The sequence below is a fragment of the Budorcas taxicolor genome, chromosome 12 (genome assembly GCF_023091745.1).
Source record: "Budorcas taxicolor isolate Tak-1 chromosome 12, Takin1.1, whole genome shotgun sequence".
NCBI lineage: Eukaryota > Metazoa > Chordata > Mammalia > Artiodactyla > Bovidae > Budorcas > Budorcas taxicolor.
Genome location: NC_068921.1, coordinates 75,631,660 through 75,646,671, shown reverse-complemented (window position 1 = coordinate 75,646,671; position 15,012 = coordinate 75,631,660). Strand labels below are relative to the sequence as shown.

Here is a 15,012-nt window from a genome sequence, read left to right as displayed (position 1 = left end):
TCTCAGAGGCACTGGGATTTTTTTTTTTCCTCATGTTGTCTTTTGACCTGAAACTTAGCCTTTGGGCCACTAAAGGACTAAGTGGCCCAAAGGACTAAGCTACTTTTGCCATTAACTGAAAAACAAGTTCAAGATCAAAAAGTGTGCCATGCGTAGTGTCTGAACCAGTGTCCAGGTTAAGGCCTGATGTTTCCAGGGAAAGTCATGCTTCCATTATCCTAGGGAAACAAGTGCATTCTTGCATTGGCCAGAGGGAACCCAGATCTTATGAGATACTTTCATTTTAAAGAAGCGGATGTCTGGGCTGAAGGTAGCTGCTGGTAGGATGGCCTTACAACGCTCACTCGCTTGGGAGACCGCCCACGGCTCAGGAGAAGTGTCCCGTCTGCAGGTGCCGAGGAACACTTACCTTTCAAACGTGTATTCGCTTTCGGCCCTGAAGTAGTACACGTGGGACTTGAAATGCAGCTTGAACACGTAATCTTTGTGGATGTCCTCGGACTCCGAGGGGATGGTGAGCGAGTAGCCAAGCAGAGGCAGGCTGGCAAGGGGGTGATTGTCCTGGAAAGAGGGTAGGGGGTGCTCTGGAGAGGCGGCCGCAGGCGTGGAGCCTGCCTACAGCCTCTTACCCTATCATGGTCAGTTTTAGCTGAGAGGTCCTGGCCTGGATGGGTTAGCTGGACACCAGCGTGTCAGCAACCTGTTAAAGCCATCCCCCCTCCCTGGTCCAACTGGCAGACAGATGGCCCTTTTCAAGGTAGAAGCCTCCACTTGGACCTGAGGGGTCTCTGACGGCTGTGCCCTCGCATGGCCTGGCTGGGTGGCTCAAGTTCTTCATCCTTCCAGAGGAAAGCTGCCTGTCCCCCAAGAACAGAGGGTGCTGGGGGAGGGTCTTTCAGCATCCACCTACCTGGTGCGATTTGTAGAAGAAGAGGCAGAAGTTCGTGAAGACCACCCACAGCTTCTGCCACCCGTTGCTGTTTTTGAATTTCCTCAGCAGGTTCCCAGACAGCTGATTCTGCAAGACAGGAAGGCCTGGAAGGAGTACAGGTTGGGGCGCCCCCGCTTTGGGTCCCCAGGTGGGGCTGCGACCCTGAGGATGGGCTTCCTGAGGACGACTTACCAAAATGACCTTTCTCCCTGGTAGGGGGCGAAACCCTCGGGAGAGTGACTATGTGAACCTGGTTTACTTTCCTGTCTGGTTGAATGATGTCCTCCAGTAATATCTTGAAGCCCTAACTACCCCCTCCGGTACCTCCCAATGGGACCTTACAGGGAAATAGGGTCATCAGATGTAGAATAAGGAGGATACAGGCCTGCATCCACTACGGCTGATGTCCTCATGAGAGGACGTGCCTACGTGGACCCAGACTGACTCAAGCGATGTGTCTACACCCCCCAACACACCAAGGCTGGCCTTCAACCCCAGAAGCCGGGGAGGCGAGGAAGCTTCCTGCCTCACAGGCTTCAGAGGGAGCCTGTGCCCCTAGCCACACTGAGTCTGGATTTCTGACCTCCAGGACAACCTGTTGGCAGTGCTTGTTACAGCATCTCTGAGAAAGGACCCCTCCCCGTCCATTCTAAGCTCTCGGGAGCCCCACGCCAGCCAGCGGCTCCTGACCGCCACCTGGTGGCCGTGGCTGGAACGTAGCTTTCAACGCAGTGCCTTCTGGCCCAGTCCTCTGCCCTGCCCAGCACTGGTGGGACCAGGCATTCCTGAACTCACATCACTGTGCACTCCCAGCCGAGTCCTCCCTCCAGAGCCCCCGTGTCACCTCTCAGAGGACCCTAAGAAGGCGCCTGCACGACTCTGATAAGCCAGCAGCTCCTTGCCAGGAAGACTCAACGAAAAGAAGTGGGTGGTGGCGATCGCATAGCCTTGTAATCGACACCACTAAATCGTTCACTTCAAAATGGTGAAATAGGCAAACTCACCACAATAAAAAAATATATATACAATTATACCTGTCTACTGTACTCTCTCCCTTTGGGACTTTTCTGTATTTACTCAAACAGGCACTTTTAATTAACGCCCCTAAGAAAAGAGTTTAAATGGCTCTGACGACAGGTTGCCCGTGGTCTGATGGGCAAACGGAGTGGTAGGCTGAGGGAAGGAAGGAGGCAGAGCTGTTGCCCATGGCCAGGGGCACTGCAGACAGTGTGCTATCACCCCTTCTGGCTGCCACTTGCCCACTGGCGAGAGTTTCAGCAGGTGAGCGTGGCAACCAAGTGGTGCTTTGATGCTTCTGCAACAGTGTTAAGGTTCCACACACGTCTCACTGTGGAGGAAGGAGATTAGCACATTTTTCTTTCTTTATGCTGCTTATTTTTTTATACTGAATCCAATAACTTCCTCCAGACAGAGTCCAAAAAAACCTTTCTCTTGGCTGCAGTTGTCTTTGGAACTGCCACCTTAAAACCACTGGCCTGGGGCTCACTTCCATGGGCTGCAGCCCTCAGCAGATTTTTCCTCCCAAGGATCATAGAGCAAGTATTTGGATCTCTATAGTAACCATTCAAAAATGGAAAACCCCATTCTTCGCTGACAGGCTAGAACCAGGCAGGAGGTGGGCAGGGTCTGGGCTGTGGTCACCACGTGCTGACCGGCTCTGCCACTCAGCCGACCCTGCACACGGCTGACTGACTGACTGTCACCCAGAGGGCTGTGTCTGGGCGGCGTCCTGTGTGCCTCCAGGGATTAAAGAGGCGGTTTCTTACCTAATTCTCTACTTCTCTATGGCCCTGACTACATGTAAAGATGAGCATAAAGTGAGGCAAAGAGGATTTCTCATGCACAGCATGGCCCTTCCCCCTGGCCTCGCCTGGACAGCAGATCTGATCAGTTATCTCTTCAGGGAAGATCACTGGTTCTTCTTCCCTGCTCCTTCCTTGCTGGAAACATCCCTGTTCCCTGGAGGAAATCTCTGGTTGGCAAGCTCTGCCAATAGATGCCCTGGGAAGTATGAAGGGAGGGAGGAGGAGGATGGGTATTTTCTTGGGAAGAGAGAGCCCCCCCCTCTGGAGGGGGGTGTGGGGTGGTTCACTGACAGCCCAGCCCATCCAAAGGCCAGGGACAGCAGGCACAGAGTCCCCTGAGGAGGATTTCAGAAGGAAGCATGGGTTTTAAAACATCTGTAGCAGGGAAACTCAATAAAAGCACTTGTCTGGAACTGACAGTCACTGCCAGAGAATCGTCTCAGACAACCCTATCCATCAAACAGCTTCCCTGGTGGCTCAGACAGTAAAGAATCTGCCTGCAATGCGGCAGATCCCTGGGTTGGGAGAATCCCCTGGAGGAGGGCATGGCAACCCACTCCAGTATTCTTCCCTGGAGAATCCCCATGGACAGAGGAGCCTGGAAGGCTACTGTCCACACGGTTGCAAAGAGTCGGACATGATTGAGCAACTAAGCACATCCATCGAGAAACCTTAGGCATAGTCCCAGTACTGTTGATTGAAAAAGTAAATGAACTGCTGTTCTTGGCTCACCATCTTTTATGTGACATCTTTTGGACCAGGCATACCTGGGCATCCAGAACTTGTCAGGTTTTAGAAAGATCCCCCTGTGCCTCTCCTCCCTAGCACCCCAGGCAGTGGAGTCTCGGGCCACAGCACAGAATCTGATTCTTCAGCAAAACAGGGGCGCCCACAAAACCAGTAAACAGCCTCCCGCCGCCAATGGGCTATGTCTGTAACTTAGCGGTTTTAGAACGTCCTGGGCTTTGTCTTTTCTGAAAGGTTAGGGATTATGAATCTGCACTGGGGGATGCTTACAGAATGGGGTTCGGAGAGTTCTGGAAGGTTCTTGGCCCCAGACACGTCAGAGAGCGGGCTTCTCCCATGACCGACACCTGCCGAGGCCCTGGCTGGCCGCAGCTTTCCGACCATACCGCCTCCCTGCACCTGACTCAGGGGTGGTGGGGGGCTCCGGGGTGCGGCCCAGCCCCGACTTCCCGGTGCCGACACACAAAAAAACCCACACGGACCATCTCTGTCCTACGACTGACTCCACGAGAGAAGAGGTCCGGGGGAGCAAGAGAAAACCATTAGCGTGCAGACAACCTGGGGGTGGACTGAGGCCCAGGCCCGCAGCAGCCCGGGGCGCGGCCCCGCAGCAGCCCGGGGCGCGGCCCCGCAGCAGCCCGGGGCGCGGCCCCGCAGCAGCCCGGGGCGCGGCCCCGCAGCAGCCCGGGGCGCGGCCCCGCAGCAGCCCGGGGCGCGGCCCCGCAGCAGCCCGGGGCGCGGCCCCGCAGCAGCCCGGGGCGCGGCCCCGCAGCAGCCCGGGGCGCGGCCCCGCCGCGCACGCGCAGAAGGCGCGCCCGCCCCGCCCCGGCCCTACCTCCACCGCCACGCTGAAGTCCACCATGGACACGCTGGTGTTGCGGTGCCAGCATACGTGCACCATGGTGTTGCCGCGGTGCGGGGCCTGGCGCTCCAGCGAGGTGCGCGACGCACTGAGGTCATCCTCCGACTCCTGGTCGCCCGCCGCCTCCTCGGGGGACTCTGCCGGGGGGAGGCAAGAAGGGGAGCTGACATCTCTGCCCTCCAAGAAGCGCGCAGGAAGGCCTTTCCCCGCCTGCTGTCGGGGGGCCTACGGCGATGCAGACAGAGCCTAGGCAACCCCCCTGGGTAGGAAGTCACATTATAGCGGCAAGGGCTTGCGCTTGGCCAAGGGGCGTCCCACCAGACCCCCCGGCCCGGGAGCCGCTCATAGTATTTTATCCAGCCCCCCAGATGCTGACAAGCAGCAGGGCTGGCCCAGAAAAGGGGATTTCTCTGCTTGCTCATAACTGCTCAGTTCCTGGATGTTTAGCTTAAAATACAAAAGCAGACCGTGGACATGAGGCACACTGGTAAGGCGATATTCAGTGCCTAGGATGCCCTCCGAGAGCCAGAGCGGTCCCTCTGCGTCCTGGCTAACCCCTCCGGGGCCCCAGGCCTGTGTGCCCCACACTTACTGTTGTCCGGGGGGCTGCTGGCCAGGAACTCAGGGGCAGGGCCGCTGCTTTTCTCGGCCAAGTCGATGGCCATCTGTATGTCTTCCACCCACTTGTCCATCTCCGGCCGAGAACTGGAGAAGAGATGGACGTCAGATTTTTTTCAGGCCACGGGGAGATGGGGGCTGGGGGAAAGAGGGTACCCAGGTCAAAGGTCAGGCTCCCCAAGTTACCTGGCGGCCACCACGATGGACTGGCGCTGGCCCCGCAGAGTCAGGCAGTGGGGGACACCCCATTCCTCTTCACTTTCCTCCATCTGTAGGGGCAAGTGTGGTCATAAGTTGGTCAAGCAGGGGGCGGGCCACACTCGGTGCGTTTTCCAAGTTTCACTGAACTGGCTACAGCCCCGAGGGACCAAGTCAGAAAAATCCCAATCCGGAGGGTAAATGCAAGGTGAAAATGCACTATCTTTTTCTCAGCAGAGCCATAGACTTCTCTCTTCCTGACCACCGAGGAGCATTCGGGGGATAAGCCAGGGAAAGTAATCCTGTGGACCTTGTCTGCCTCGCCCACCAGGGCTCACAGAATGTGGACACCCGTCTACGAGATATTTTGGGGAGAAAGATGGTTTCCTGGTCTTTACTCCCCGTGGGCAGTGTGGTCACAGCCTGTCAGGGCCTGGGGGCCAGGCACCAGGCAGTAAGAGGCACGTCCACTCCACGTGGCCATTACGGCTTGCCTCTTTACCCGACTCCAGAAGGAACGTGGCGTGCACCCCACTGCAGGAGGAGTGCTGTCCCAGGGCCCCTCTAGGGCAGCCCTAGCCAAGCCCAGGTTTTTCACGGAGCCCGTGATGCTCTCACTTCCTTATTAAGTCCCTCTGTCCCTTCCTTCCTCGTTGCAGTCACTGGCTCCTAGCCCAGAGGACCAGGTCCCCCAGCCTGGGCCCCAGGCGCATACTCACGGTCATGCCGTAGAGCGGGAGCTGCCCGTGGACTTTAAATTGATTCGAGGCTGTCAGCCCCCGGCTTGTGTACAGCAAGACGTCATTGAACTAGAGGAACGAGGACAAGAGCAGCTGAGACGAATGGGCCCCGTTTGAAACCAACAAGGGCAGAAACGACTGATACATTTTCAGAACTCTGTGAAAACCCGTGGACCTCAACATCTCCAGTCTGAGCAAGTCTGATTGCTCTTCCTGCCTCCCACGTATGCCTGCTCTGGGGTGGCCGACGCCCAGCCCCGTGCCCCTTGCTGGTTGCACGGGCCCACGTGTCACCGATCGTGGTGAGGACAGACAGCCCGGCTCTCACCACTCACCAGGAAGAACATGCGCTGCTGGAGCCCCTTCCCGGAGAGCTTGCTGAGGCTGCCCAGGCGGATGAATTCCTGCAGAGAAAACACACCTACGAGTTGGCTCAGAGCCTGCAGACCCGTGTCCACGCAGATTCAACAGCCACGTGAGATGCTTCCACCTACCGCGGTCCCTTTCACGCTAAAAATCGTAGCGATCACAGCCCCTGTTTACTGAATGCCCAGCTGTGCTGCCTCTCAGCACCTCCCCTTCCCAGCAACCTGCAAGGCCGAGGCTAACTTCGGCTCCAGTACCAGACGGGAAGCCGGCGGTCAGAGGTCTACAGGCAGCTTCATACTGGAACCTGTCACCGTGCACTTAACCTCCAGGCCCTTCGGGCTTCCGCTGTTAGGAGGTGACCAAGGACCCGGGAGGGATGCAACGGGGCAACAGGGGACCAAGGATGAGATGTATGCCATAGGCGAGAACTATGAGAGATCATCTTCACGATTTAAATGCTGGTTATCAAAAACTGGTAACTGTGTTCTAGAATTAAAGAGCCACAAGCAAGGAAGAACAAAGATCCTACAAGCTGCAACTAAGACTTGGCTTGACTAAATAAATCAGTAAAAATTACAAAATATTAAAAACAATAAAATTTTTATTTTTTAAAATAAATTTATTTTAATTGGAGGTTAATTACATTGTAAAAAACAAAATAAAAATTTTGAAAGTATTAAAAACACCCCCCCCCCCCCAAGCTCCTATGAAATAGGAGAAAAAGAAAAGGCCCTTAATATCCTTAAGCTCAATCGGCTTCCTTCTGGAATGAAATTCACACTGTCCAGGCCTCTGAGTTTTAACCAAATGAACCCCCACTGCATTCCTGGAAGGACTCTTTGGGCACACAATGCCTAGGACAGAAAACACACCCCCGGCCCTGGCTCAGGCCAGACTGTGCTGGGGTCCTTTGCCTTGGAAGAACTCCTGCTTCCAGGACGTGACACCCCCATCTCAGCCTGACTCCAGCAAGAGGGTGGCAGGATTAGGCCCGGAAGCATAGGAATTAGACTGCAGGAGTAGATTGTTAGGAATTAGACTGCAGGGAGTGTGAACATCAGATGCTCACTTATAAATCTCAATTTTTCAAATTCCACATGTAGACAAACCTCTTGGAGCCGTCTTTCCACTCATCAGGTTATTTCAATAATTTTAAATAGATAATCAACTAGCCTCGGTGTGTGGAACAGCCCACCTTAGAACGTGGCCCTCTGAGGGCCTCGGATCCCTCTTTCCCATTTCTGTCAGGGTTGACTTGAAACACTGAGGGGTCGTGAAGCTGGTTGATCCACAGAAGAACATACAGATAAGGCTGGTCCTGCAGTGTGTACCCAGCACCCCAGTTCTGACTTCAGCTTCATCAATAATGATTTATTGGCACATGGTGTGTTCCTGACATGTGCTGGCTGCTTATATTAGGTTCATGCACAAGCCTGTAAATTCGTCCCCATTTTTCAGATAAGGAAACTGAGGGGCCAAATGAGTAAGGAACTTGCCCACACCTGGTCAGTGGGTGAATAGAGCCCGCATCTGATGAAACAAGTCTGTGTTTCAGGGAACATGAGAGTCGCTCAGTCATGTCCGACTCTTTGCGACCCCAGGAACCATACAGCCCATGGAATTCTCCAGGCCAAAGTACTGGAGTGGGTAGCCTTTCCCTTTCCCAGGGGATCATTCCCAACTCAGGGATCGAATCCAGGTCTCCCGCACTGCGGGCAGATTCTGTACCAGCTGAGCCCCCTGGGAAGCCGGCTGCGCTGTGTACATTATACTAAGTGTAGTCTCTTCAAATGAGTGTAGGTGGGAGAAGAGGAAGGTAACATATTTACTATGTTAGTTTTGCAGATTAAGTCTCATTTGATCCATATAACCTTCTTGGACCTTTGCATAGGAATCAAATGTTTCTCTATCATAGGCATGATCCTATGCTAGTTTTAGAAATCAATCCAGCTATTGGGTTTGAGGCCAATTACCTGTGTCCAGTATTTCTGGGTTACCGTGATGAATTTCTACACTCCACGGTGCTAACCGGTTGGCCCTGAGGAAATTTACTTTGAGGGGAAAATGATAAGTCATGTTCAGTCATGATTGATATTCCTCTCAGCTGGCCAATTAATTAATACCTGTGCTGACCCTGGCCATAGAGTTAAATGTTCTTTTGGGCTCACTCAGACTCAATCAGAGTGATGAGCTATGTCTCAATCAAAAACTTAACCTCTCGTCTACCAAAAGGAAAACTCCTGCAACTGTGGGCTGGATCCATATGATTAACACCAGGCTATGGTCATTTGGAGAAAGAAATGGCACCCTACTCCAGTATTCTTGCCTGGAGAATCCCATGCAGGGGAGCCTGGCAGGCTACAGTCCACAGGGTCACAAAGAGTCGGACTGAGTAACTAACACGCACAACCTATGACAGAGAAAGTATGGTCCCCATGTCACAGAATGAAAGGAACATTCCAGTAGGTGAGACAGTCCAGTTCTGGTGGAGCCAGAAACTGAACCCAGGGCCACCTACTCCAATCCACTGCTCTTTTCACAGCACCGTGGAAACTATTTCTCAAAATAAGAAGTTCCTTACAGATGCTCTTGTTTGCCATGTAGAATATAATATGTTAAGTATTTTATAACATCCGAAGTTAAGAGAAAATTATACCAATTCTGTAAGGCTTTAAAGGCTTCTGCATGGATGGGTGAACACGGGTTGTGATGTGCTGAGTCCTGGCAGAATTTTCTCACCAGTAGAGCTGAAGTTAAGTCCCAGCTTTAATTTCCAGCTGACAGTTACCACATAACTCTTCTGACAATGTTTTATAGCTGATACTCTGCTCAGCTTTGTAATTAGGCTTCCCAACAGAAAGACCCAATACCCAAAAGGATGAGGGATATTTGTCTGAAGTTTAAGGCAGGTATGACAGATCAAAGAAGCTAAAATAAAATGCCTTTCTGAATCTGGGTTAGGTGTAGTTTGAGACAGGAGAGCTGGTAGAGAAAGTTCCCATATAGAGATCTGATGAGATGGAGCAAGTATTTTTAATTCCTGGTCAATGACTGTTTCCTAGGAAGAGTTGGAAAAAGGCAGGCTACCTGTATGTTTAAAATGCCCATTGGCCTGGAGGAAGCATGCTTGATATTGCGGTCCTTTACTGTGAATGAGCTACCTGTCATGCGCATGGAGAAAGTGGAAGTGTTAAGTCACTCAGTTGTGTCTGACTCCTTGTGACTCCATGGACGGTATCCTCCGTCCATGAAGTTCTCCAAGAATACTGGAGTGGGTTGTCATTCCCTTCTCCAGGGGATCTTCCTGATCCAGGAATTCAACCTGGGTCTCCTGTATTGCAGGCGGATTCTTTACTGTCTGAGCCACCAGGGAAGCCCCATGGGGAAGTAAAGGTTAAACAGTAAGTAAAATGTGTCTCTCTCCCAGAACTGTGTTCTGGCTACAGTTTTCATTTCTAACTTTCCCACTTACATGGGAATTATAGCATACTTTCGTGCACTAACTTCTCTGCTTTCTATTGCCCCTTCACCCAATTATTATTATTATTTTTTGGCCACACCACAAAGCATGTGGGATCGCTCCCCAACCAGGGATGAAGCCTGTGCCCCCTGCAGTGGAAGTATGGTGTCTGAACTAACCCCTAGACCACCAGAGAAATCCTCTACCCAATTTTTAAAAAAATTCTTTCCTTTTCTTCCATCTTCATTTACCTAATTTTTTTTTTTTAAACAGGCAATCTCAAAGCCTCTCAGAATATGGTGGGGAAAAAGTATATAAGCATATCAACCAATACGGAGAAAAAGCAGAAGATGAGGTTGAAGGATTCACTTATCTTCTTCTGACCCAAAATTTCTGAATTGCCACTGTAATATTCAAGGCATTTTCCCCAGTTGTCTCCCAGTCTGGGGAAGAAAGCCACTTCAGAAGGAGAGTATTTTAATTTGGGGGGTGTCCATATTCAAAAGGCTCCAATGTGTCACTGCAAGTCTTTCTTGGGGTTTGCCAGGTGGCGCTAGTGATAAAGAACCTAGCTGCCAATGCAGGAGACATAAGAGACACAGGTTTGATCCCTGGGTCGGGAAGATCCCCTGGAGGAGGATGTGGCAACCCACTCCAGTACTCCTGCCTGGAGAGTCCCAGGGACAGAGGAGCCTGGCGGGCTGTAGTCCATGAGGTTGCAAAGAGTCAGACGCAACTGAACTGAACTGAACTGAACTGAACTGAAAGTGACTTAGCACACACAAGTCTTTCTGGCTCCACTTCCAGAGCATACAGAGAGAACTTACCCTTCCTGGGATCACAAGATTGTCAACGCCAATCAAATCTTTCTTGAGTTCATGCAGCTTCTGGAAATTCTCCATCTTGATCATCGTACCGTGAAGCTGGGCCACCATTTCCGTGATCTCTGCCAAAGCCGCTGAGGAAGGAAACAGACACAAAAACTGCATCAGTCACAGCAGACGAGGGTCATTTCCCCTTACAGCTTGAAGCTTAATTCTCCAGGGTAATATCCTCTGGTAGCTGAACTATGTTAGAAGCCTTCCTTCTAGGGAAGACACTGCTATTTCTGAGTGATAATAAAAACTGCGTGATTTACTTTATGTATCGATTTGCTTTAGTTTCCCGCAAACCATCTTGAAAATGTCAGTGCCCCCTTCAGAGCTCGGTGGTGGACAGCTGTGCTTCAGTTAGAAATGCTTGTTGGCATAAAGGGGCAGCAGCAAGGGGTTAAGAGTGCCTGGAATTTTGCCCCCAGGGTAGAGATTTTTCTCCCCTCCCTGTTACCTGGAAACAGCAGAGCAAGCAAAGAGGCCACAGAAAAATCCCAGGCAAAGGAGAGAGCTTTCTGGCAGAGGGTCCAGCTGACAGTGTAACACTTTCGGGTAACAAACATTCCAGCGTGTCCTGGTTTTTCCTTCTGCACCCATTTATAGTGTTTACCATGAGCTGCCGAGAAAAACTGCAACTAACTTTTCCAATATTGGGCGCATCTCCCCTACACTGATGGGCATTCAGGGTTGAGGCCTCGAGGGTCAGGCAGACTTGAGCCTTAGAGGAGGAGGAGGATTCTGCCAGGGAAAGGACCAGGAGGTGGTAGTGGGGAGTCCAAGCAGAAGGAATAGAATATGCCAAGGCATGAGGCTGCATGGTTCGCTTTAAAGCCTGCTGTCTAAAGCAAGTCAAAACCACGTCTTGAGCCATTTCTGTTCCCGTTGCATGAATTACCAGTGTCTTCACTGGTGGTGGTATTGGTGATTTAGTCACTAAGTCGTGTCTGACTCTTGCGACCCCATGGACTGTAGCCCGCCAGGCTCCTCTGTCCATGGGATTCTCCAGGCCAAGAATACTGGAGTGGGTTGCCATTTCCTTCTCCAGGGGATCTTCCTGACCCAGGGATTGAACCCAGGTCTCCTGCACTGCAGGCAGATTTTTTACCAACTGAGCCACCAGGGAACAATGTCTTCATTACTCTACGAAATCTTCCCTTGGGTTGCCTTTCTAAAAACTAAGATTAAATTTACATACTTTAGGCAAGAGACACATATCGTGACATACTGACGGGTGTGCAAAGTCTCGTAATCTGTCAAGAACCACCTGGAGAGAGCGCACTGTGTACAGACTGGTGCAGAGTGTCCTGGCCCCCAGGGGCTCCAAGTTCAGGCCAGGGAGCGCAGACGGTAACAGACCACAAACAACATGAGAAGAGGATGTAAGTTCACAAAGACGACGTGTGGCACAGTGGGGAAAGCATGGTCTAGAGTGGCAACTCCCATCTTTGGCCAGCTGAGCAACGCTCACAAATCCTTTAGCCCCTCTGAAGCCCATTTTCTTATCTATAAGATAGGATAACAACCCTTCTCTCATGGGGTTGTTAAAGAAGTAAAGGTGTTAATGTGAGAAAGATACCTGGCAGAGTACCTGGCCCAGGTGCTGAGCGAGGGACAGTGAGTAATATCATCATCATTAGCTGGTAGGGAAGGATAGTCAAGAGTGTGGGTTCTGGGTTTAGGTTACCAGTCATTTACTTTGCAGCTGTGTGACTCTGGGAAGGTTCCTTAACCTCTCTGGTCTCAGCGGTCCCCATATGTAAAATGAGCTCACCATTCATTATCTTATAGGCATTTCTCGAAGACTGAGAGCTGATACACCTGAAATGCTCAGTGTGGTGACCTCACGAATGCCCCGCAGCAATGAGCAGTAGTGTTTATTACCAGCCATTTCCGGTGGCCCATCCAAGGGGAAAGTGATGAGCTTCTACCATGTAGGTGAATGAAGCTTTTTGGAAGGGACGGACTCTAAGTGGAGCTTCTCCAGGGTTCTTTGCACTAACCACCCAGGATAGAGGAGAAAATGCAGGCAAGAGGATGGAGAAGAGAAGCGAATCATTACTGCCTGCCTGACAGGACAGACCAAGAGGGACAGAAAATACCGGTCCAGGTCCTAGAAAGCGAGTCTGCCTGGCTTGGGACACAATCCCAGAGACCTGCCCCCCCACCCCGCCCCACCAACACACCCACCCACTCACCTCGGCAGTCCCTGAAGTCGCTGTGGCTGGGTGGGTAGTGTTTGCACAGTCGCTCCAGGACCTGCTTGTAGTGCATGAGCCGGTGCAGCGGGCGCAGGAGGAAGGTGTTGAGCGGCAGGTAGCACACCTTCTGCAGCTCGAAGTCTCGGCACAAGCTCTCCAGCCGCCGGGAGCCCCGGATGCCGGTCTCCAGCGCCTCCAGCGCCTCGCTGTGCTTCCACAAGTGAGCAGCCAGTTGCTGGTGGGGAAGACATGGGAGGGGGCGGGGGCGGGGGCGGGGCCAGGGAGAGGAGGGGAGTCTGGCTCAGCCACGTGGTCCACCCAGTCTGTCTCTCCCAAGGCATCACCTTTGCTTTCATTATCTCGTCCCACTTGTTTAATCTCATGCTTTTACTATTTCACTATTTAAGTTCTCAAGATGAAATAAAAAAGCTCTATAAAAGCACAGACCAGTTTAAAATACGCAGGGATCATTAAATATTTGAGATGTATATGGAACACTAGAGATTTAAGTGTCCTTTTAAAACAAGACTGGTGAAACTCAGGGGAAATAAATGAATGGGAGTGCCTGAGAGCTGATTACAGTCTCTCTCCCACTGTAAAATCCCCCTGCAGTGTCCCCGCACCTACTGCAAAGGTCCAGAACAAAGTCTGCTCTACCGTCCTTAACGACTGTTGCTGAATATCGTTTTCCTTTAATGGGCGGTGGTGGAGACAGCTGCAGGATAAGAAGTCTGATAGAGCATTCCAGAAGGGATTAATTCCTCATGGCAGCTATTGGCCTTGTCTTCCCCCTCATTCCCAGAAGCTGGCTCACTATCTGTGTGCTGATTCCCAGAACATCTGGATTCCCAATCCTGGCATCTCCATTCCCACAGCCCACAAAGAGCTGAAAATCCAGGAGTCCAGACATCAACCCTGCCACGGCCCCCACCTTACTGCAACTGAGGCTGCCCCCCGATCCTCTCACCCAGGATGGGTGCTCAACACAGAAAAACCGGGAGAAGATTCCAGATGCCCTCAGGTTTTGAGTCCTTCGCCAAGACCTACCGGTTCTACCTCCTGCAAACAGCAACCCTGTTCCTGGCTTCGCCCAGTGGTCACCGCCCTTGTTCTGACCACCGCCAGGGTCTCCATCGGGGTCTCTGCCTCACTTCTGCCCCCTGACTTTCAAGTGGCTCCAAAAGGAGCATCCACCAGTGCAATCGAGCACTTCACCTCCTGCTTGGGATATCCCAAGAACTCCCACCATCTCAGGACAACCTCTAGCGTCTTCAGCAGGGTGCATGGGGCCCTGATGAGTGATCTCTCCAGCCCCTCCACTGTGGTTTCCTGCTACTCACTCCAGGCACCTACTGGATAACCTGCCCTTGACTGTGCCGGGCTCTGGCACGGGGCACTGTGCTCCTAAGGACCCCCTGCAGGCTCAGCTCTGAGTCTTCCCCTGTTCTCCAGGCCGAGTTAGTGACTCCTCCTCCTGGACTTCCTGTCGCCCGTGGCCATTATCATGTGGTCTCCCTGTTGAGTTTATTTGGTGATTTTAAAAATATAAATATACAGATTCATGCGTGCTGTGCTGAGCTGCTTCAGTCGAGTTCGACTCTTTGTGATCCCATGGACTGTAGCCCGCCAGGCTCCTCCACCCGTGGGATTCTCCAGGCAAGAATACTACAGTGAGTTGCCATTTCCTCCTCCAGGGGATCTTCCCAGCCCAGGGATCAAACCTGCATCTCCTGCATTGCAGGTGGATTCTTCACCGCTGAGCCACCAGGGAAGCCCCGTATAGATTCACAGGAAGTTGCAAAGGCAAGTGTAGGGGGTCTTACGCATCCTTCCCCCAGCCTCCCCTCCTGCTCACATCTTGTCTAACTACAGCATGGAGCCCAACCAGGATGCTGACGCTGGGACAGTCCAGCGTTCATTCAGCCAGTTACACACACCCTCAACTTGTCAGTGTGTGTGCACGGGTGTGCGTGCATGTAGCTCTATGCAGTGTTCACACATGTGCGATCCCTTTTTTTGAGAGTGTCCATCCTGTCACTACATACACACAGCCAGCACCGCCAGGAAGGCTGCTGCCCGCCTGCAGTAATGAGTAGATGAACCACTGCAGGCATCCCGCTCAGGCAAGGGTCTTGCAAGGCCCTGAGCACCTGGAGAAGTGGGTGCAAGGTCCTTGGAGCACAGAGTAGAA

At 52.3% G+C, this 15,012-nt stretch overlaps 1 protein-coding gene across 3 annotated transcripts in view; it reads right to left on the bottom strand.

Annotated features, from left to right (window-relative positions):
• FARP1 (FERM, ARH/RhoGEF and pleckstrin domain protein 1) overlaps positions 1 to 15,012 on the bottom strand; it is a 304,622-nt gene that overhangs the window by 2,667 nt on the left and 286,943 nt on the right. For all 3 annotated transcript variants that reach the window (XM_052649975.1, XM_052649976.1, XM_052649977.1), the window contains exons 18-26: positions 12,819 to 13,056; positions 10,579 to 10,709; positions 6,258 to 6,326; positions 5,902 to 5,991; positions 5,171 to 5,253; positions 4,959 to 5,071; positions 4,340 to 4,503; positions 911 to 1,018; positions 410 to 561 (exon numbers count right to left, since the gene is read on the bottom strand). In XM_052649975.1, the coding sequence (XP_052505935.1) occupies positions 410 to 561; positions 911 to 1,018; positions 4,340 to 4,503; positions 4,959 to 5,071; positions 5,171 to 5,253; positions 5,902 to 5,991; positions 6,258 to 6,326; positions 10,579 to 10,709; positions 12,819 to 13,056 (1,148 nt within the window). The remainder of the gene's footprint in view (positions 1 to 409; positions 562 to 910; positions 1,019 to 4,339; positions 4,504 to 4,958; positions 5,072 to 5,170; positions 5,254 to 5,901; positions 5,992 to 6,257; positions 6,327 to 10,578; positions 10,710 to 12,818; positions 13,057 to 15,012) is intronic.